The sequence below is a fragment of the Elephas maximus genome, chromosome 14 (assembly GCF_024166365.1).
Source record: "Elephas maximus indicus isolate mEleMax1 chromosome 14, mEleMax1 primary haplotype, whole genome shotgun sequence".
Taxonomy (NCBI): Eukaryota; Metazoa; Chordata; class Mammalia; order Proboscidea; family Elephantidae; genus Elephas; species Elephas maximus.
The window spans coordinates 22,833,629-22,857,052 of NC_064832.1; the positions used below are offsets into that span (position 1 = coordinate 22,833,629).

The 23,424-nt window shown below is 37.8% G+C and overlaps 1 protein-coding gene across 7 annotated transcripts in view; it reads left to right on the forward strand.

Moving 5' to 3' along the window:
* The window catches only part of COG6 (component of oligomeric golgi complex 6), a 164,840-nt gene that overhangs the window by 59,786 nt on the left and 81,630 nt on the right, over window positions 1-23,424 (forward strand). For all 7 annotated transcript variants that reach the window (XR_007513179.1, XM_049853371.1, XM_049853375.1 and 4 more), the window contains 4 exons: window positions 5,694-5,822; window positions 5,901-5,992; window positions 7,820-7,884; window positions 14,910-15,001. Coding sequence is in view for 6 of the 7 variants with exons in the window: in XM_049853371.1 (XP_049709328.1) it covers window positions 5,694-5,822; window positions 5,901-5,992; window positions 7,820-7,884; window positions 14,910-15,001 (378 nt within the window). In the remaining variant the exon portion in view is untranslated. The remainder of the gene's footprint in view (window positions 1-5,693; window positions 5,823-5,900; window positions 5,993-7,819; window positions 7,885-14,909; window positions 15,002-23,424) is intronic.

The window sequence follows — 23,424 nt, forward strand, 5'->3', positions numbered from 1 at the left end:
TTCTCAATTTAAGGTATCTGTGTTGATTATTAGAATTGTTTAGTACTTAAAGCATGTATGTAGTGTTTGATTTTGGTAATGTGTTACCTTGTCTGGTACCATGTAAATACACTTTTACTAAATTATGATTCTTGGTTGACACTTGGAAAGCAGCAGTATTATATAATGGTTTAAAAGGTAGGCTCTTGAGTCAGGTTTCTTTGACAAGCCCCTGAACATTTATAAGCTTCAGTTTCCTTAGCTGTAAAATGAGGATAATAAGAGCACCTATCTTACAGCGTTGTGGTGCAGTTCAAATTTGATCATTCACATAAGGTACTTAGCATAAGGCTTGGCATACCACTCAGTATTAGCTACTATATTTATTTTGAAAGGAGATAAATTAGAAAGCTATCAACTAAAAAGTGTGTATTAAAGGTCTAAATCACAGCCATGGAAAGAGCTTGAAAGACAAGGAATAGAACTATAATAGAGAGACAAAGGTTTATCTCTGAAGGCTACATCACAGGGAATGGGGGCATTAGTGCAATTTGGAAGATCAGAGAGATACTTAGGAGTTGCTGGCTGGTACAAATGATTAATATGTTCAGCTGAAAAGACTGGTGGGTCGAGCCTACCCAGAGGCATCCCAGAAGAAAGGGCTGGTGATCTACTTCCAAAAAATCAGCGATTGAAAACTATGGAGCACAGTTCTACTCTGACACACATGGGGTTGCCGTGAGTTAGAAATCCACTTGACGACAACTGGTTTTGGAGTTCCTGGGTGGTGCAGGGAGCCCTGGTGGCAAAGAGGTTAAGAGCTCAGTCTGCTAACCGAAAGGTCAGCAGTTCAAATCTACCAGCTGCTCCTTGGAAACCCTAAAGGGCAGTTCTACTCTATTCTGTAGGGTCCCTGTGAGTCAGAATCGACTCAATGTCAACAGGTTTGGTTTTAGACACCCTGGTGGTATAGTAGTTAAGAGCTCAGGCTGCTAACCAAAAGGTTGGCAGCTCGAATCCGCCAGGCACTCCTTGGAAACCCTATGGGGTGGTTCTGCTGTGTCCTGTAGCGTCACTGTGAGTCAGAATTGATTCAGTGGCACTGGGTTTTTGTTGCTGTTGGTATTCAGGTGGTGCAAATAAATGATTAAGTACTCGGCAGCAAACCAAAAGTTTGGCGGGTTGAGTTCACCCGGAGGCACCTCAGAAGAAAGGCCTGGTGATCTACTTCTGAAAAATCAGCCATTGAAAACCCTAGGGAGCATAGTTCTACGCTGATGTATGGTGGGGTCACCATGAGTCGGAATCATCTCAAAGGCATCTGATTTTGAGAGGCATTTGGAAATTGAGTTGGGGAAGAAGTAGGTTTTTAAGACTAGGTGATTAAGATAACATTTATGCTGAAAGAGAACATTGACCTTGGTTTAAGTAATTATTTTCAAAGTGGTTGTTTCCTTGAATTTAGGAAAAGCTTGATAATGACACTAGCCACCAGATGGCAGTGTATGAATTAAAGTAGTGTGTAAAGCTTTGCTGTTATTATACCTCAGATATTTCTTTTTGATGTAGGTATTTTTTATCACGTGTAAGGAAAATGTTTAAGGAAAATGTTAATTATTGAATTCCCTGGGTAAAGTTGCCATATGAATTCTTCTTAGTATATAACTGGAATGCTAATGCGTATTAACTTTTAATAAGTTAATACAGATATTTCTTTAAAAAGAAATTTATTATAAGTGGGAATAAAAAATTGATTTTTTCTTTGGTAATATTTATATTCATTCAGAATATAAATGATTTAAGAATGTACTCATACGTACAACGTGAATTTGTTTCATTCTTTATATATTTGCTGCATTAGTAAGAGAGATTTGTACTATTTTATGTTTTAATTTGCTTTTTGACAAACATTTTTCTTTTTTTATAACTAAGCATAATAAAAAAATGGGGCTTCTAATTTTTCATTTTAACTGTAGGTATATTAGGATATTTACATAATTTGAACATTCAACTTTGTGAAGGTTGCATTTTGAATTTTTACCCTTGTCTGTTAAGGACATTTTCTTCTCTCTCTGGGAAATGATGTTTCTTTGTCTATAGATGATATTGAAGGTTTGCTGTAGCTCATGTTATTTTTGCTTCAAATATCTTTGTGCAGAAAATTTTGCATTATATTGTTTGTTGTTATTTCATATTACTGTGCAGATTAAATTCCAGTGTTTGCCAGGCTTGATAATTTCCCCCCCTTGTAGAATGCCAGTATATTCCCCTTGTTTCTGGTATAACTTGTGGTCCCAGTGATCAGTTCTAGAAAAGAAATGGTTAATTTATGATTATGGTGATCCGTAGGGTCTTGGGAGTGAGGATGAATTTTATATATTTAAAAAGTTAATAGTTTGTGAAATTTTTTCCTGTGATGGGTAGTAATTTGAGCATAAGTTTATTAATTCTTAGAATTGGGTGATCATTTGTAAGAATACTGTTTCCCTGTTAAACGAAATTATACTTTAAGAGCATGAGGGAAAAAATAGAAGTATTTTTTTTTTTTAAGAAATTGAGTGTAAGACAATTATGCACTTTAGCAAACTTAGCTCTGTATTGTATTTTCCCTCCGTATGCAAATATGTCACTGGAGAGAATTTGAAAACCATTTCCTTTTAACTGGAAACACACAAACACACACAAAGAACTATAATCCTAAGATTCAGATTTCTAAAAATTTATATCTATTGACCAATTTACTTTTTTCTTTTATTTAAAAATACTTTTTCTAGTTTTCTTGTATTACAAAAAAATGTATATATTTTTTAACTAACTCTGTGGTCTGTTAAAAAAAAGCAGATTTTCAGAAACCATATATCTGATAAGAATATAATAACCAAAATATATATAAAATGTCAGCAATTTAACAAAACAACAACTTGTAGGTAAATAACCTGGTCAGCAATGGGCAAAGGATGTGAATGGACATTTCACCAAAGAGGACATTGAGATGACCATCAAACACAGGAAAAGATACTCAACGTCATTAGCCATCAGAGAGATGTAAATCAAAACCACAATAAGATACCATTTTACTCCTACTAGAATGGCTAAGATAAAAAAACAAAACAGAAAAACAATAGGAAAAAAAACAACCAAAAACAGAAAACAGCAAGTGTTGGCGACAATGTGGGGAAATTGGTTCCCTTTATTTGTTGCTGGTGGGAAAGCAAAATGGTACAGCCATTGTGGCAAACAGTGTGATGGTCCTTCAAAAAACTAAAAGTAGAGCTACCATATAACCCAGCAATTCCACTTCTATGTATAAACCCAAAAGACATGAAAGCAGAGACTCAAAGAGAGTGGCACACCAGTGTTCATTGCAGCACTGTTCATAATAGATAAAAGGTGGAAAAAACCTAAATGCAAATCAACAGATGAATGGATAAACAAAATGTAGTACATACATACAGTGGAATACTACTCAGCCATAAAAAGAAATGAAGTCATGATGGATGGAGCTTAAAGACATGATGCTCAGTGAAGTAAGTCAATTGCAAAAGGACAACCAACTGTTGTATGACTTCACTTAATAAAAAGACAAGAACAGGCAAATGTATACAGACCAAAGTTTATTAGTGGTTACCAAGGTGGGGGGGGTAGTTATTGCTAATAAAGCACTGAGTTTCTGTTAACAGTGATGGGAAAATCACATTGATTAAGGGTTGAGTTGCACAGCTGATTAATTGATGTAAATAAGTTGTACACCTATAAACAGTTGAATTGGCAAAAGTTGTATGATAGATATATTTACAACAACAAAAGTGTAGCTGCTGAGGCATATGTCATGGAATTTGGTTTCTTGTTTTAGAGGTTTAGGGTCATAGTTTCGTAGGACATTCCAGTTAATTGGCCTAACATTGTGTTTAATGCTTCTGTTTTGCCTCCTTGTTTGTTGCGTGTTGCCTTAACAGCTTGTAAGCTGCCATCCAAGATACATCTATTTATCTGGAGCAACAAGGGAAGGAAGAGAATCAGGAATAGGGAGAGGAAATGAAATGTGTGGCTGATTGTCTCCATGAACAACTGCCTCTTTTGCCATGAGACCTGAAGCACTGGATGGTTCCCAGCTACCATTACTGAACATTTTGCTCAGAGATTCCATAGAAGAATCCTGATCAAAAGGGGGAAATTGTGGAACAGAATTTTAAATGTTCATGGAATCCAGGGTTTCTGGAGTCATTGAGGCGGAATGAACCCCTGAAACTCTTGCCCTGAAATAATCTTTTAAACCTCAAACCAAAAATATCCCCTGAAGTCCTCTTTAAGCCAAATCATAATTTAGCTTAACTAGTAAGAATATCTGCCTTGAGAATTGTGCTCTTTTAAGAACTGTCTATATGGGATCAAATTGACAACAGCAACTCAAAAGTTTAGATAGGAGACCTAGGGGCAGTGAGTTTATGTTAATGGGGGAGGAACAATTTGGAAAAGGAGAGTGAGAATGTTTGCACAACTTGTAGAATGTAATCAGTGCCACAGAATTGTTCATGTTAAAATTGTTGAATTGATGTATGTTTTGCTGTGTATATCCTCAACAACAACAAAAAATAAAATTTAAAAAGCAGTATAGCTTAAGAAATCAGTTCTTCTGGAAACCTTTGAGAAATTTTAGTAATTTAAAAAAATAATAAATTACAGATCTTAATATTTGATCTGATAGAATACTGTTTAGGGATTTAAAAGTTATGGTTCTAAAATCTGCTGGCATAGGATTATGAAAAAATTGTTTTGTTTTCCTGTGTTTTTAAAATAGAACTTTGAGTTGAGAGGAGGGAGTAGAGGTGGTAATCAGAAACAAGGCCTGCTTCTAATCAAAGAAATGGGGACTTTTGGCAACTCCAAGCCATCCTTCTCATAAAATTTCCTTTGAATTGTCCTCCTCGGTTTATAGTTTCCCTTCCCTACCAATTACCCTACCTGTTCCCTCACGTTGTTGTTGTATCCCGTTGAGTTGATTTTTTATTCCCTCACGTTGTTGTTGTTGTGTGCCGTTGAGTTGATTCTGACTCGTAGGAAGCATTTTTTTTTCTTCTTAACCACAGTGAGTAGCTTCTAAATATATGTAGAAAAAGTGTTTGCTGTGCACGCATAGTTGGTCAGTAAATTGAAGGAATATCTAGTATGTGTAATATTGAAATCAAAATAAGCTTTTAAAAATGTGTGGTATTTTTTTGGGCAAAGTTTGGTGGTAAATTGTGATGAGATATGTATAAAGGGGATTTTTTTAATATAGAAGAAAAAGTCTTATTTTTTTAATTGTAAAGTCCTAATTATAACTAGCCTCTGAGAAGTAGATATGGCCCTTTGTAAAAGAGTAGACTGTCGTATATGGGACCGCAAATGTGCTGAAACTTGAGGAGTCCAGGATTTCCCCTTGGCTTGCTATTTTACTTTACCAGATCTGCCACCCTATCCCTTGCCTCCACCATACCCATTTAGTTCCAAATCCCAACATTCTTTCTAACGACGAGTAAAAATACATACCTTTATACTGAATTTTTATTATGGTAAAGTTACCTTATATTTTTTAATGTTTAAAAGTAATACTGCTTGCAAGAGTGCCTAAATAGGGATTTAGATGTCTGTCTTATCCCAGAAATTGCATGAGTAGTGTAACATGATCACAACGAGGGAAAACAACTGTTTTTCACATAACTTGTTTCCTCTAGGTATACATTAGATGAGTTTGGAACTGCCAGAAGAAGTACAGTTGTTCGCGGATTTATCGATGCTCTTACAAGAGGGGGCCCAGGAGGTACACCTAGACCCATTGAGATGCACTCCCATGACCCTTTGAGGTATAATAATCAGAAAACATTATAGTAGTTGGTGTTTTTTTCCAAAGGAAATCTTTACTAGCATTTAGTTTTTATTAGGTATGTTGGAGATATGTTGGCTTGGCTCCATCAAGCTACTGCTTCTGAAAAGGAACATCTTGAAGCCCTTTTAAAGCATGTAACCACACAAGGTGAGCAAGTAGTTTGTTACTGCTAAAGACTAAATATGGAAAATATTACAGTGCTTCTCAGTTTCTGTTCTTACTGCTGCCATCTTCACTAAGATAAACACTTCACATCTAGATGTTACAATAAGCATCCTAATTTATTATTTTGCTAATAGACTTTCTCCTCCATAAACGCCTCTTTCATCCTATTGCTTAACTCTTCACAGTTTTATAAAAAAGCAGTTGCTGTTGTTAATTCCACTCGTAGTGACCCCATGTGTTTCAGAGGGTTTTCAATGGCTGATTTTTTGCAAGCAGATCGCCAGGCCTTTCTTCCTTAGGGAATGCTTATTACCTTCCATATCAAGCCTAGCCTCTTCTGATTGACTTAAGACATTTCTTGACTGTGTGGTGTACATTATCTCAAATCCTTAGCAGTATACTTTAAAGATAAAAGATATTATTTGCAATTTATTAGTAATGAAACACCCTGAGTGACTAGCTTAAGGTCACTAAGCTATTTATCCTTTCATTCTACTGCTCAATCTGTTATTCATTCTTACATGACTGTTTTAATGTTTTTAAAAAATAATTACCATATGTACCAAATGCATTTAAATTTGTCTTATTTCATGAAATAAAACTTAATAATTTTTAGAATTCTGATGTCCATTATTTAGACAATTTCAGATCTCCTCAGTTGTGACTGCCTGAAGATATGTTGGAGTTTGTGGGGTTAGTAGTTTTTTTGATAGGAGGTAAAGGGAAATATAGTGACCTGTTTTACATCACTTAGTAGCATGTAATTGTGGCTTGTCACAAGAACTTCATGATAGGCCGGTGTGCAGATTGGTGGTAATAGTTAATCTCATAGTTTTAAAGCTTTTCAGTATTGAGATTATACGCTGCATCTTGTCAGATTGGCTCAAAGTCTGCATTTTTTTAAGTTAAATTCCTGTTTTTACTGTAATTATCTAGTTTAATAGGATGTATTTCTTTACAGATGTTTTTAAAAAGGATGTATATGAGGCAGTGTTAAGAGGTGAAAAGAAAAATGGATTGGAGTTAGATGAAACAGGTTATTTTGCAGGAATGACTTGACTTTTCTGAGCTTGATTTCTGTATCTGTAAAGAATGAAGGTGATTGTAAGCAGTTAATGTCAAGTGCCTACTTCAGTGATTGATAAATAGTAGGTGTTTAGTAAATGTTAGTTTTCCACTGAGATTATGAGATAAGATTTTCATCTTTGTTTCTTCAGCGTATATGCTTAGCACTGCTGCCTAGAATAAGATGTTTGTAGAAGAAATGCTATACCAAACTGAACCCATTGCTGTCAAGCTGATTCCAACTCACAGCAACCCTATAGGATAGTGTAGAACTGCCCTGTAGGGTTTCTAAGGCTCTAATTTTTTTTAATCTTTATGGAAGCAGACTGCACGTCTTTCTCCTGTGGAGTTTGAACCATCTACCTTTTGGTGCAGTTGAACACTTAACCCTTGGGCCACCAGGGCTCCTTATATTCATATTATTTCCTTCAATTAATACATTTCACAGTTGTTTTTCCTATAACTCATACATTTATACTTTTTTCATAAAGAAATAATGTTCATTTTATTCAACAGTCAGATGGATTGAAAAGAATTACTAGACTGAGGTATTAAGACAAATTAGCAATGTCCTAAAAGATAGTGAACTTAGTAAAATATTATTACGGTTCTTTTAAATGTTTGTTAATATTGCCAGTAACCATATGTGTTATTGTTTGTTAGCCTTTGAACTTATATGAAGTAAAAAAAAAAAAAAGGTATAATATGGAAGAAGTCTTAAATTTCTTTTCTAATTAATTTTAGGTGTTGAAGAAAATATTCAAGAAGTTGTTGGGCATATCACTGAGGGTGTGTGTAGGCCTCTAAAGGTAATATATTTTGTTTTTAAAAATGTTGTTGAATTGACTGCATGACAACTGACAACAGCATATGATAGCTAGCTAAATCACTGCCTTCTTCATTCTTACAAGTTTAAAGAAATACCAGCCTGAACGTAAGCTATAATTTTATCAAATTAACATGTTAATGTAGAATAATAAAATACATTTAAAAAAATTGTTGCCATTTTTCTCCTTAAGAAATAAAATTTGAAACATTCTTGGTTATCATATGTTGGCTTTTTTTTTTTATATATTATCATCTCCGTAGTAACTTATTTAATCAATTCCGATAAAGTCTGTTTAATCGAAGCAGTTCACCTCTGGACTCTTTTTTTTTAAATAATATTTTAATTTTATTGTGTTTTCGGTGAAAGTTTACACAGCAAATTAGATTACCATTTAATAATTTTTATGCAAATTGTTCCATATCACTGGTTACATTTTAACAATGTGTCAACATTCTCATTTCCATTATGTTCTATTTCCACTGATCTAGGTTCCCTTCCCTTCCTTGCCTTCTCTTCTTTGCTTTTGGGTAAATGTTGACCATTTGTTCTCACATAATTGATTATTTAAGGGAACACATTGCTAATGGGTGATTTTTATTTTATAAGCCAATCTATTATTTGGCTGAAAGATGACCTCCAGAAATAGCTTCAGTTCCAAGTTCAAAGGGTATCTTACAGCGGTAGTTTTGGGGGGTTCCTCTAGTCTCTATTGGTCTAGTAGGTCTGACATTTTTTAGGAATTTGAGCCGTGTTCTATATTTTTCTCCCATCCTATCTGGGACCTTCTGTTGTGTCCCTAGTCAGAATGGTCAGTAGGGGTAGCTGGGCATCGTTTAGTTCTTCTGGTCTCGGGTTAGAAGAGGCCATGGTTCATGTGGGCTATTAGTCCTGTGGACTAGCTTCTCCTTTGAGCCTTTGTTGTCTTTACTTATGCTCCGTGTGAGAAGAGACCAATAGTTGAATCTTAGGTGGCTGCCTGCAAGCTTTTAAGACCCCAGACACTACTCACCAGACTAGGGTGTAGAACATTATCTTTATGAACTATGTTATGGCAATTCATTAAGTTGTGCCTTGAGACTATGGTCCTAAGTCTTTTAACTCAGTAAACCAATCCCTCGAGTTGTTAGGATATGTCTAGGAAACCTCCTTAACTGTGCCCCCATGTGCTTTGTTATGTATATGGCTATATATACGCAGCACACACAAACATGTCTGTACATATGCCTACAGATACATGTATACCTGCATGTGCATTTACTCACATACGCCTTCCTATATAATACCTATGAACTCTTAACAGATTTACTAAGGACACACTCTATTCACTTTATTGCTTTGAGCATGCTAAATTTTAAAATCTATTTGTTATGGTAATAAATAATGATTAACCCAAGGATAAATATTATTATCAGTGTTACTACTGTCAATACTATTTATAGTACAGTGAGCAGACTTTGGAGTCAAATTTGTGTTAGAATCCCTACTTTGCCACTTAATTGTGTTAACTTGTTCAAATTGCCTAACTCTTCTGCGCCTTGGAGCCCTGGTGGCACAGTCGTTAAGAGCTCGGCTGCTAAACAAAGGCCAGCAGTTCAAATCTATCACCTGCACCTTGGAAACCCTTTGGGGGCGATTCTACTCTGTCCAGTAGGGCCACTATAAGTCAGAACTGACTCAGTGGCTATGGGTTTGGTTTGGTTTTTTTGGTTTCTGCACCTTAATTTACTCATGTTTAACTTGTGTATAAAAATATCTACCGTGAAGGGTTGTTGTGAGGGTTGAATGAGATAATGTAGCTGAAAGTGGCCTGTAGTAGGCCTGCAACAAACGTTATTTTCTCTTATGAATATTTGCAGAATATATTGTAATTGTTGGTTTACTTTTCCTTGTTAATTGATTTTAATTTATTATGTATAATTTGAAATAAAAGTTTTGTGATGTATTCTTATCAAGAACTAAACTTTAAAACTAAATTTCTCTCATTTCTAAGATTTTCTTTGGTATTTTTGTCCAGGCAAGAAAATCTCAGATGACACACCTTATGAAAATTGATAATATTTAAAAATTTGGTTATTGGTATAATTAGATCATCTTTGGACTCAATTCAGTAAATAGCAAAGTACTTTGAAATTATTTTATCTTTTTCTCCCAATGACATGTTTATTTGATATATTTTGATTTTCAGACATTAATAGCTTATATAAATGTTGCTTGTTCTATATATCAGCAATTATTTGAAAGATTAATAAAAATAAAAGGTAGAACAAAAATAAAAAGTTTTGTTTCTCTGCACTTTTCATACATTTTTATAACTACATGTAGGTAAGTGAAATTCCCAGTCACTTTGGTGAATTAATTCAACTTTGCCTTATCCTTCCCCCCCCCCACTTAACGTGTCTTATTGCAGCTTTTCCTTTAAAAAAAAAAAAAAAAAGATTGTGTGAAGTATAATTCTAGAACCAGAGGGTTAGAATGGACCTTAGAGTTTCCTATCCTAGTCTAAGAAATACTATGATGTTAAAAGTGTTTACAATAACACCCATTGCTTATAAAAAGACATTATATACCAAAGCCAGCCTTCATTTTAAAATGTGCTTAGAAATTCTCAGTTTACCTTTCTTAAAGGTATATGCATATAAAGATGTTTATAATAGTTATAAGGCATTACTGTGTCCAACTGAAAAATTTTAATGTAAGATAACAAATGATAAAGAAGAAAAATAGTAAGGAAGCAAAAATCTTTTTATGGTAAAGGAAGAAAAATCCTCTTAGTTCCTGAAATGATAGAAACCTTAAATTTTCTCACATAATAATAATATGTATTGTGTACTCCAGACAGTATTTAACAGTGTTTACAGGAGTTACATATTACATTAGCTTGATAGTGATGTACAATGCTAAACTATTTTAAGAATTCTCTGTCTTTATGACCCAATTAAAAAAAAAAAAACTGCTGTCAAGTTGATCCCGACTCATAGGTGACCCTATAGGACAGAGTAGAACTGCCCCCTGTGGTTTCCAAAGAGCACCTGGGGGATTTGAACTGCTGATCTTTTGGTTAGCAGCCATAGCTCTTAACCACTACGCCACCAGGGTTTCCATGACCCAACTTAGGTATCTGATATTTTCAGTGATGTAGTTGTTCACTGAGAAAAAAAGTTGGATATTTTCTTTGGTAATTATGACTCTTAGTGACAGACTTTTACGTTCCATTAGTATAAAATTTCATCCTTCTAGTTTATAAAAACCACTGATGATACGTGATGTGGATGATTTGGTTAAGCTGCTGTCACTCAGTCTTTTCTTTGTAGGAATGAATTCTTTTTAGTTCAGGGGTAATTTTTTTTTTTAGAAGGATAGAAAATTACAATAGTAGTGGTAGCCATTTTTGAGATACTATATATTTGTTTTACTCTATCCCTTATTTAGGAAACCCTGGTGGCATAGTGGTTAAGAGCTACAGCTGCTAACCAGAAGGTCAGCAGTTTGAATCCACCAGATGCTACTTGGAAACCCTATTGGGGCAGTTCTATTCTGTCCTATAGGGTTGCTATGAGTCAGAATCGTGTGGGGTGTGTGTGTGTGTGTGTGTGTGTTTGAATCCCTATTTGGAGCTCTGGTGGTACAGTGGCTAAGAGCTACAGCGAGCTATATAGCTGCTAACCAAATGGTCAGCAGTTCAAATCCACCAGCTGCTCCTTTGAAACCCTATGTGGCAGTTCTTCTCCTTTGAAACCCTATGTGGCAGTTCTCCTCTTTCCTGTAGGGTCGCTATGAGTCGGAATTAACTTGACGGCAATGGGTTTGGTTTTTTTTGGCTTATCTTGTATTTAACTTTGTCTTAATAAATTGAAATATAGTAGAATAAATAGTTGTAAATGTAAGCATTCAGATATGAACTTTAAAATTATTTCCAGTTTTAAAAATCTATGTGCTAGGCTTAAAATTATGTATAGATAAAATTATATATTTATAGAGAGGATACTATGGATTGTCAGCATCAAGTCTGTTACTTTACAGGTAGCTTCACCCCACAGTTGTAGCTGGAAACATCAGAACTAATATACTAAGTTTTTATAAGTTCATTGGGTAAAATGACCCTTCTTTTATGTGAACGTTCTAGATGGCTGAGAGATTACCAGCCAACATTGGAATTCTCTTCAATAAAAACTTTAGTGTGTTATATGGTTCTTGACCTTCTAAAATGATGTTGGGTTCTATGAAAATAGCTGTCTATAAAAAAATAAATAGTGTGAAAAGTAAAGCTGGATACTGTATTACATGATATAGTCATTGTGCCCTCAGACTGTTGAACTATCCAAAACCAAACCAAACCCATTGCCGTCGAGTTGATTCCGACTCATAGTGACCCTATTGAGTAGAGTAGAACTGCCCCATAGGGTTTCCAAGGAGTGGCTGATGGATTCAAACTGCCAACCTTTTGGTTAGCAGCTGAGTGCTTCCTAACCACTGTGCCACCAGGGCTCTGTTGAACTATAAAACCAAAAAAAAAAAACAAAAAACCCAAACCTGTTGCTGTGGAGTTGATTTCCACTCACAGCAACCCTATAGGTCAGAGTAGAACTGCCCCATAGGGTTTCCTAGGAGTGGCGGGTGAATTCGAACTGCTGACCTTTTGGTTAGCAGCTGAGCTCTTAACCACCAGGGCTCCCTTGAACTATAATGGGGAACAGATATTCACTCTAAGCAGCTTTCTATGATATTAAGGTGAAGAAGCATTGTCATTCTCCCTTCCTACTTTGTCCCTTCCCTCATCAACGCAAACTAACTTATAGCTTTAGCTCTCACCCTCTTGCACTGGATAGGAGAGCTGCAAAACTTTTTTAAAATCTATTCCCTACCTTTTTCTGTGCTGACAGATTGCCTGTAGCCTATTTTGCTGGTTTTCGTTTGTCTTCCTTTTATACTATCTCTGCCACTTCCAATAATATAGTTAAGATTTATTGAGTACTTATTATATGCCAGGGACTGTTCTGAGCCATTATTTCTGTCACCACTTTTAAGCTCTGTTAATAATTGTTTCTCCACTGCCATTACCGTTATAATTTTTAGTCAGTTGTTGCCGCCACCTCTTCTTTAGTCTCTTCTGCCCTTTTACTTTTTTATTGTTATTATTTCCTGTGACTCATAGTTTTTGCTGAAAATATTTGGTCTCTTACATAGCTCTCGTAAGGCAATGTTTCTTTCAGGCACATTGACCAATCTTGGTGTATCTTATGTAACTCTCCTGATGTCTCAGCCTCTCTGTTGTGTTCATTGCATTTGAAAGCGTGTGTGTGTGTGTGTGTGTGTGTGTGTAGGTGGGAGTTTTTCTTTTCCTTTCCTTTTTCTTCCTTCTTCCCACCCTTGCCTCCTTTCTTTTCCTTCCCTACCCTCCTCCTTTTTTAAGGGAGTTGGAATGAAGAGTTATTTTCTCGATGCCTAGAAATTTTAGAAGGCAAGATACCAGGGGAAATGGTGTTAATAAATATACTAGAGAAGAACTGCCTTCTACAATTAACACCCTTTATTTTTGCCCTAATAATTATATTATAATTTAGAAAATATCAGTTATTGATATGATATATAATTTAAATTATTATTGAAGGCTTGGGCCTAAAAGGAACAGTGAAGCAAAAATTATGATTTTTAAATTCAAATGCCACTGATGATAACATTTAAGTAGTTTCCCAGTCTTTTGCTTTATGCCAAAATGTATTAGTTTTGTAAACTTGTTAGTGTAAAAACCCGTTGCCATCGAGTCGATTCTGACTCATAGCAACCCTATAGGACAGAGTAGAACTGCCCGATAGGGTTTCCAAGGAGCACCTGGTAGATTCGAACTGCTGATCTCCTGGTTAGCAGCCGAACTCTTAGCCACTATGCTACCAGGGTTTCCTGTAAAGGTAAATTAATTTCTGTAAGAGGATTTTGTATGCTGATAAAATACATTTATAAAACTTTGTGTTAGCAAATCAATTTGTTGGCATTATAACGTATGCCAAAATCTAAGCACAGAAACACTTCAGCTTTCAGAAGCACTTATTAAACATCTATTGTGTGTGTGCTGTTCTACCAGATGTAAAAGAAGCAGAAAACACAAAGTTTGTGTTTGTGTTTAGCATCTAGTTAGGAGGCAAGAGGATACAGTGTAGGCAGTAGATACATTGCAGTTTGTAAATAAGCACACACTGGTGTGCTTTAGATGGTGTCCGTTAATGAGGGACTGTAAAGTAAGGGAAAGATCAGTGAGGGATGGAGTTTAACTAGGAAAAAGTCCTGGTAGTTAATTTTGAGGTAGACCAAGTTTAATTGTGTACTAGATCAGATTTTGCCCCAGTAATCTTATAATTAGACAAAAATGTTGGTGCTAGTTTATTAACTTTTGTCTGCTTTCCTATTCTCAGATTCATAGTCAAAAAAGAAATTTGGTGTAATAGTTTAAAGACCAGAATTCTTGCATCATTCTGAAGATTTGGAGTTGGGACAGTATATTGTCACTGATAACCTGTCTTTAGGGATAAAGCAGCTGCTTTTGTGATTTAGTGCTGAACTAAATTCAGTTTTACGCACTGGTGATATACCACAAAAATGGTCCCATTGTATTGATATTTCTGGTAACAACTGCCTTGAGCCAAACTCTGTAGGTAATGGATTATTGTTTGTAGAGTTTATCTGTGCTAAAATATTTCTGTTATTTTACCATCCCATGACCTAATACTTAGAAATTCTTTAGGAGGCGTTTTGTGATTTCTGGTGGTTAAGTCCTGTGGTTCCTAACCAAGAGGTTGGCAGTTCGAATCCACCAGGCACTCCTTGGAAACTCTATGGTGCAGTTCTACTCTGTCCTATAGGGTCGCTATGAGTCGGAACCAACCTGACGGCAGTGGGGTTTAGGAGGCGTTTTGTGATTTCTGCAGTAAATCTGGTTTTTATTTTTAAATGCCATTTATATTGCATGTGATTAATGAAGAAAATGTTTGATTTTTCATATGTTTTTAATAGGTTCGAATTGAGCAAGTGATAGTTGCTGAACCTGGGGCAGTTTTATTATATAAAATTTCTAATCTCCTCAAATTTTACCACCATACAATTAGGTAAGTGAAATGCTGAAACATGCTTGTTAAATCCCCTATGATAGCTCATTTAACTTTGAGCACAGTAAGATTATTTTGCTTTCATTGTGTGTATGACAAAGTATTACAAATGAAACCTCCATATCATATAAATCATTGTATACATATTATAATGCTATACTTTGAGTTCTGTATTTCCATTTTTCTTCCTTCTCCACGTGCTATAGTCCTCCCTTTATCTGTGGTTTTGTTTTCCGTGGTGTCAGTTACCCATGGTCAACCACGGTCCAAAAATGTTAAATGAGTAGCTTGGTGAAATCTCATGCTGTCCAGTTCCATCCCACCCTGGGACCGTAGTCACATAACTTTTATTACGGTATATTGTTAAAATTGTTCTATTTTATTATTAGTTATTATTGTTAATCTCTTACTGTGCCTAATTTATAAATTAAACTTTATTGTAAGTATGTATGTATAGCACAAAACATAGTATACATAGGGTTCAGTACTATCGGTGGTTTCAGGCATCCACGGGGGTCTTGGAACATATCCCTCGCGGATAAGGGGGTACTTCCGTATAACTACACACACACACACAACTGATAGAAAACTATAACGTATTTGTTGAGTCTTCTTGCATTTGTAAGAGAGATCCATGGCAACTAAAGCAAATATATATTACATTCAAATAGGGCATAATGAGTGAAATGTCCTATTCTGGATGTAAATAACCTAATTTCTTCTTTAGCATTTAATTTTCCATCTGTGATAAGATAGCTTTAGTTTAAATAAATTGCCTTATTGGATTAGGAACCACTTGTCTTATGTAAAATGTGATCTTTGACTCCAGTTTTTGCGTTGTGCATATTTGTTGTTGATACATACTTGGGCTTTATTAAAATGTCACTGTAAGACCATGTTTTATGTGTAGCTGGGTTAAACAGTATCCTTCAGTGGTATATTTTGATAGTTTCCATATTTTTCCATTAAAAAATGATTTAAAAACTACTTTTTATCCGAAGTGCCAGTATCAGGAATAGAAAGTCAACTGTTAAAGGCCATTAGGATCATGACTGACAGGTCTGGGAGAGGTATAGGGCCAGTAGTTCACTGAGCACCATGACTACAGCAGTAATGTTACCTGCCCTCTAGTAGCTCAGAGTAGTTACCCAGCACTCACAGCTAACAGATGAGCCTCATGTTGTACTGGTGCATTTTCAAACAAAACTAACAAGCCACAGGCTAGAGAACTGATCAGCGAGAGAGTTTGGGTTAGTTCACTAACATTTTAGGTATAAATGTTTTATCACCATTCCCCATGACTAAAAGCAGTAAATTAGGCTCAACTGTAATGTTACAGGCTTCCTAAAATAAGAGAATGATAAGTACATAGAAAAGCAAGATCAGCTGAAAGCTGGACATACCATACCAAATGGTATGTTATGAAAAGACAGTGGTAAAATCATTCTTAAATTACCTATTTGGTAATACCCGTGATGGTACTGCGTGAAATTTATTATTTGAACATAATGACAGCTCAGTTTCTGATGTAGAGAGTGCTAGAAATGGAATCATTTGGATTCTGAAGATGATGATAGGTTTTTGGGCTCTGAAAATTGTAATTTTTCTATCTTTGAAGATAATATTGAGGATGCCAATTAGTTTTGATACTTTTTTTAATATAGTTTTACTACTTGTTCACACATTTTCTCATTCAGTTTAAAAATTGACTGTTTACGTGTTACTCTTCTAAGTGAAGAAAACAGCTTAACCCTTACATTGTAATAGGGGAGACAAACAATTGGACAAGTATAAAATAATTTTACATAACAATAAGGGCATTAAAGAAAATAAAGGAGAAAGGAAATAGAAACTATAGAGAGTGACCTTGTTTGAGTAGGGGTGTGTGTGTGTGTGTGTGAGAGAGAGACAGAGACAGTGACAGAGAGAGACTTATTTTTGAAGGCCTTTTGGTGTAATATTTGAACTGAGACCTGAATAATGTGAAGGAGCTGGGCATGAGAAGATCTCAGAGTGTCCCAGGCAGAGACACGCTCTGGCCCTCAGGCCGGGAAGAGCTTGCATGTTGGAGTAACAGGAGGCAGTCCAGTGGTTGAAGTTGAATGAATTGGAAGAAGTAAGGGAAGATGAAATCAGAGAGGTAGGCAAAGGCCAGATCATGCAAGATTTTGTAGGCTGTGGTGACAGTTTAGATTTTTTTTTTTTAAGTTGTGGGGAAGACTCTGGGAATTTTGTGCATAATGGATTGTGGGTGGGGGTGGCAAAAGCAGAAGCAAGGAAGGTATTTAGGAGGCACTTTGTAATTATGAACAGAGATAATGATGAGTTACATTAGGATGATGGTCTTGGAGGTGGTGAAAAGTAGTTGATTCAGGATATATTTTATTTTAGAGACAGTATGATACACACACACACAGATGTGGGTATATATATATATAAATATATAATAGATTAGATAGAATAAGATGTGAAAGGAAGAGGAGTCAAGGATGGATTCTTCGCCTTCGGTTTGAATAACTGGGTGAATAGTGTTGCTGCTTCCTGAATTGAGGAATACTGGAGAGAACAGATTGATGGTGGTAGGCTGGTAATGAAAAGTTCTCTTTTGGCTGTGTCATGTTTGATGTGCCTGTGTACATACAGTGGGAAATGTTGAGTGAATAGATAACACAGAGGTCAGAGCCGAAACCCAGTATGTTAGTTTTCAGCTATAGAAGATCTTTGAAGCCACAGGACTTGGTGAAATAACCTTGGGAGTGGGTGTAGATAAAGAAGAAGGCTAAGGACTGAGTCCTGGGAAGAAGTTCCAGTATTTAGTCATCAAGAAGAAGTGGAGCCCACAAAGAATACTGGGAAGAAATAGCCAGAGAAGTTGGGGGAAAATACAGGAGACATGCAAGATCTCAACAAATTTTACCTCCTGTATGGTAAAGGAGCCCTGGTGGTGCAGTGGTTAAGTGCTTGGCTGCTAGCTTAAAGGACAGTTTGAACCCACCAGCTTCTCTGTGGGAGAAAGATGTGGCAGTCTGCTTCTGTGAAGACTAGAGCCGTGGAAGCCCTATGGGGCAGTTCTGCATTGTCCTGTAGAGTCACTATGAATTAGAATCGACTCGATAGTAACAGGTTTTATACAGTAAAGCTAGAGGATGATTTCATCAAAAGGCAGTAGTACCCCCCAAAAGGGTCCCAGGAAATAGAAAATCCAGCGTATTTTGATTGTTTTCTCCCTGGAGTTAATGCTGCTTTACTTTTGTGTTTGCTTACTTTCCCATGCTCTTACTGCTATTTTAAACCCAAACTCTTAAATGGAAGTGTATGTTGCTCCTTTGCTCTAATTTTATCGCACACCAAGTAACCCATCCACACTCTTTGCCATCTGAAATCCCCCCTTGCTGCCTTGCACTCTCCTTTTCCAGTCAGACTGGTTGTTCTCTAGGCCTACTGTGTGGCTGTCTGCTGGGGCTTATTTCTTCACCAGCCTGCTTGTTCCCTGGTGTTGGATTCCCTGATTGCATGGTCAACACTAAGTAATATTTACATTCTTAAGATGTAAACGTACACATTGAGTATTTATTTACGAGAACCTTGTGGTAGGCCTGTGTTAGGAAGCCTGGGGAAGATGAAGTGTGGGTGTGTTGCTGTGGCAGAGGAGCATTGTGTAAGAGATCTTAACTCTCATCTTCTGTATCAGGAAATTTGTATGTAATATCTGGTGATACAGCTGTTTCTTCTCATTTTGAGTCGTGCCACATCAGCAAACGAAGGTCCCAGAAGCTTGACTCCATCAATGTCATCAAGGTCGACTCTATTTGAAGAGGCAGCTCTCCCTCAGTCATACTTTGAGTGCCTTCCAACCTGAGGGGCTCATCTTCTGCTACTATATCAGGGAGTGTTTTCTGGAGTTCATAAGGTTTTCACTGGCTAATTCTTTTCAGAAGTAGACTGCTGGGTCCTTCTTCCTAGTCTGTCTTAGTCTGGAAGCTCAGCTGAAACTTGTCTGCCATGGGTGACCCTGCTGGTATACCAGTGGCATAGCTTCCAGCATCATAGCAACACACAAGCCCCCACAGTACAACAAACTAACAGACGTGTGGGGAATTTGGAAATCATCAAAGATGAAATGGAACGCATAAAGTTCGATACCCTAGGCATTAGTGAGCTGAAATGGACTGGTATTGGTCATTTTGAGTTGCACAATCATATGGCCTATTATGGCAGGAATGACGAAGAGGAATGGCGTTGCATTCATTGTCAAAAAGAACATTTCAAGATCTATCCTGAAGTACAACACTGTCAGTGATAGAATAATATCCATATGCCTACAAGGAAGACCAGTTAATATGACTGTTACTGAAATTTACACATTAACCGCTAAGGCCAAAGATGAAGAAATTGAAGGTTTCTACAACTTCTGTGGTCTGAGATTGATCGAACATGCAATCAGTATGCACTGATAATTACTGGTGATTGGAATGCAAAAGTTGGAAACAAAGAACACGGATCGGTAGTTGCAAAATACGGCCTTGATGATAGAAATGATACCAGAGATCACATGATTGAATTTTGCAAGATTAATGACGACTTCATTGCAAATACCTTTTTTCACCAACATAAATGGTGACTGTACACATGGACCTCGCTAGATGGAATACACAGGAATCAAATCGACTACATCTGTGAAAGAGAGGATGGAAAAGCTCAATATCATAAGTCAGAACAAGGCCAGGAGCTGACTGCAGATCAGACCATCAGTTACTCATGTGCAAGTTCCAGTTGAAACTGAAGAACAGGAGCCAAAGTATGACCTTGACTGTATCCCAGCTGAACTTAAAGACCATCTCAAGGATAGATTTGATGCATTGAACACTAATGATGGAAGGCCAGACGAGTTGTGAAACGACATCAAGGACATCATACGTGAAGAAAGCAAGAGGTCATTAAAAAGACAGGAAAGAAAGAAAAGACCTAAATGGATGTCAGAGGGGACTCTGAAACTTGCTCGTGAACATGGAGTAACTAAAGCAAATGGAAAAAATGATGAAGTAAGGGAGATGAACAGAAAATTTCAAAGGGCGTCTCGAGAAGACAAAGTAAAATTTCGAGGATGACGTGCGAAGACCTGGAGATAGAATCCAAAAGGGAAGGACGTGCTCAGCATTTCTCATGCTGAAAGAACTGAAGAAAAGATTCAAGCCTTGAGTTGCAATAGTGAAAGATTAGGTGGGGAAAATATTAAACAATGTAGGGAGCATCAAAAGAAAATGAAAGGTATACACAGAATCACTTTACCAAAGAAGAATTGGTAGACGTTCAACCATTTCAGGAGGTAACTTATGAGCAGGAACCCATGGTACTGCAAGAATGAGTCCAAGCTGCGTGGAAGGCATTGGTGAAAAACAAGTCTCTGGGAATTGATGGAATACCAATTGAGATTTTTTAACAAACGAATGTAGCGCTGGAGGTGGTCACTTGTCTATGCCAGGAAACTTGGAGGACAGCTCCCTGGCCAACTGACTGGAAGAGATCCATATTTATGCCTATTCCCAAGAAAGGTGATCCAGCCAGATGTGGAAATTATTGAGCAGTATCATTAATATCACATGCAAGCAAAATTTTGCTGAAGATAATCCAAAAGTGGCTGCAGCAGTGTATTGCCATGGAACTGCCAGAAATCAAGCCAGATTTATAAGAGGACATGGAACCAGGGATAACATTGCTGATGTCAGATGGGTCCTGGCTGAAAGCAGAGAACATCAAAAGGATGTTTACCTGTGCTTTATTGACTATACTAAGGCATTTGGCTGTGTGGATCATAACAAATTATGGATAACATTGAGGAGAATAGGAGTTCCAGAATGCTTAATTGTGCTCACGAGGGATCTGTACATGGATCAAGCAGCAGAACAAGGAGATACGGTATGGTTTAATGTCAGGAAAGGTTTGGGTCAGAGTTGTATCCTTTCACCATAGCTGTTCAATCTGTATGCTCAGCAAATAATCCAAGAAGCTGGACTATATGAAGAACGGGGCATCAGGATTGGAGGAAGACTCATTAACAGTCTACATTATGCACAAAACACGCTTGCTGAAAGTGAAGAGGACTTAAAGCACTTACTGATGAAGATCAAAGACCACAGCCTACAGTATGGACTACACTTCAACATACAGAAAACAAAAATCCTCACAACTGGACCAGTAACCAACATTGTGATAAATGGAGAAAAGATTGAGGTTGTTAAGGATTTCATTTTACTTGGATCCACAATCAACACCCAAGGAAGCAGCAGTCTAGAAATCAAAAGATGCATTGCATTGGGCAAATCTGCTGCAAAAGACCTCTGTAAAGTATTGAAAAGCAAAGATGTCACCTTTAGTACTGATGTGGGCCTGACCCAAGCCATGATATTTTCAATCAGCTCATATGCATGTGAAAGTTGAACAGTGAATAAGGAAGACCAAAGAAGAATTGACGGCTTTGAATTGCAGTGTTGGTGAAGAATATTGAATGTACCACGGATGGCCAGAAGAATGAACATACTTGTCTTGGAAGAAGTACAACCAGAATGCTCCTTAGAAGCAAGGATGGCAAGATTGCTTCTCACATACTTGTACATGTTATCGGGAGGGATCAATCCCTGGAGAAGGACATCATGCTTGGTAAAGTAGAAGGTCAGTGAAAAAGAGGGAGATCCTCAACGAGATTGATTGACACAGTGGCTGCAGCAGTGGGCTCAAGCATAGCAACAATTGTGAGGATGGTACAGGACTGGGCAGTGTTTCATTCTGTTGTGCATATGGTTGCCTGAGTTGGAACCAACTCAACAGCCCCTAACAACACCATCACCACCTGGCAGTGAAATGAATTCCTTTATATGGCCTTTTGCCTGGGTTCTGTGGAAAAACAGCTCGAGAGATTTTTCCCCTAAGCCCTGAGGAGTTGCCACCTTTGCCCTAGTTCTTAGGAGAAGGAATTTGGGGGACCTCTCAGGGTGCTTTCTACCTCAGAGTGTTTGTTACATCCCAGCAGAGGATCCAGCCTCTGCTGGCAGAAAATGTTACTTTTGTAAAAGACCTGAGCTGATTGACATCTCATGTCTAATTGAGGATTGGTTGAACTCTGGTCTGGTGTGGGAGACCCTGCCTTGTAACTGACTATATAAAAGGGCTGAAACACAGAGGTTTTCAAGGCTGCCATGTTGACAGGAGCCAGGAGGGGAGTGTGTCCTTTGGGACAGGGTGGTCCTGTGCTTAAGACCCTCCCAAGCCTGGTAAAAACAGCTACAGCTGAGAGAGCTGCTGGCTAAGAGCTGGGCTGTCAGAGATGCAGAGCTGCATGTGAGCAGAGCTGCATGTGAGCAGACCTGCATGTGAGCAGACCTGCGTGTGAGCAGACCTGCGTGTGAGCAGACCTGCTTGTGACCAGAGCTGCGTGTGACCAGAGCTGCGTGTGAGCAGAGCTGCGTGTGAGCAGAGCTGCGTGTGAGCAGAGCTGCGTGTGAGCAGAGCGGTGTGGAGTGGCTAAACTGGATATGAGCTGGGTCGTCAGCAGTGGAAAGGCTGATGACAGAGAGTGTTGGTGGATAGCCTGATGGTAGAGCATCTGATGGTAGACGGGGTTAATGGCAGAGGGGCCTGGTGGTAAAGGGGCCTGGTGGTAAAGAGGCCTGGTGGCAGAGAGGCCCAATGGATGGCAGAGAGTTGTTGCTAGGAGAGCAGCAGCTGAGAGAGCTGAGCAAGCTACTGCACTGACTGTGATCTGGGCCACTTAGTGGTGGAGAGCCCAGTGACAGAAATACTTATGGTGGGGAGCCTGAAGGCAGAGAGCTGGATGGTGTAGAGGTCAACAACGGAGTGGCCTGCCTAGAGAAGGCAGAAGACAAGAGAAGCTGAATTGGGGCACACACCTGATAGAAAAGACAGCTGCCCAGCAGAGAATCCTCACCCAGTGATTGCTGGCGAGGGCAGTGGCACTAGCTGAGAGCAGTCTTAGAACTTCTGCAGCAGAGAACTTACCTGCTCCATGAGTCTTTTTGAGTTGTCCTGCGTTGAAGAAGAGAGGGATAGGCTTTCCACTTTGGGTATCTTTCCAGGCCTTGTCTGTGTGCCTCTTGATCTGATCCTGATCCTGAGTTGTTACTGTTACTTACAAGTTGATCCTGATCCTGAGTTGTAGCTATTTACTTGTATAATAAGGCTACATAACTGTGAGTATAGTCTGTGATTTCTGTGTGGCCATTGCAACGAATTATTGAATCCTGCAGAGAAGTAGAGAGTGCCATGGCAGGAGTGGCTGGTGTCAGAAATAATGGAGAAGTGGGAAGGTGGACATTTGCTTGCCATCTGCCTCATGGGAACCAGCTTGATGCTCTTTCTTATTCCACATGAGTTTAGACAGTTCATTATGTTATCTTACATACCTAAAA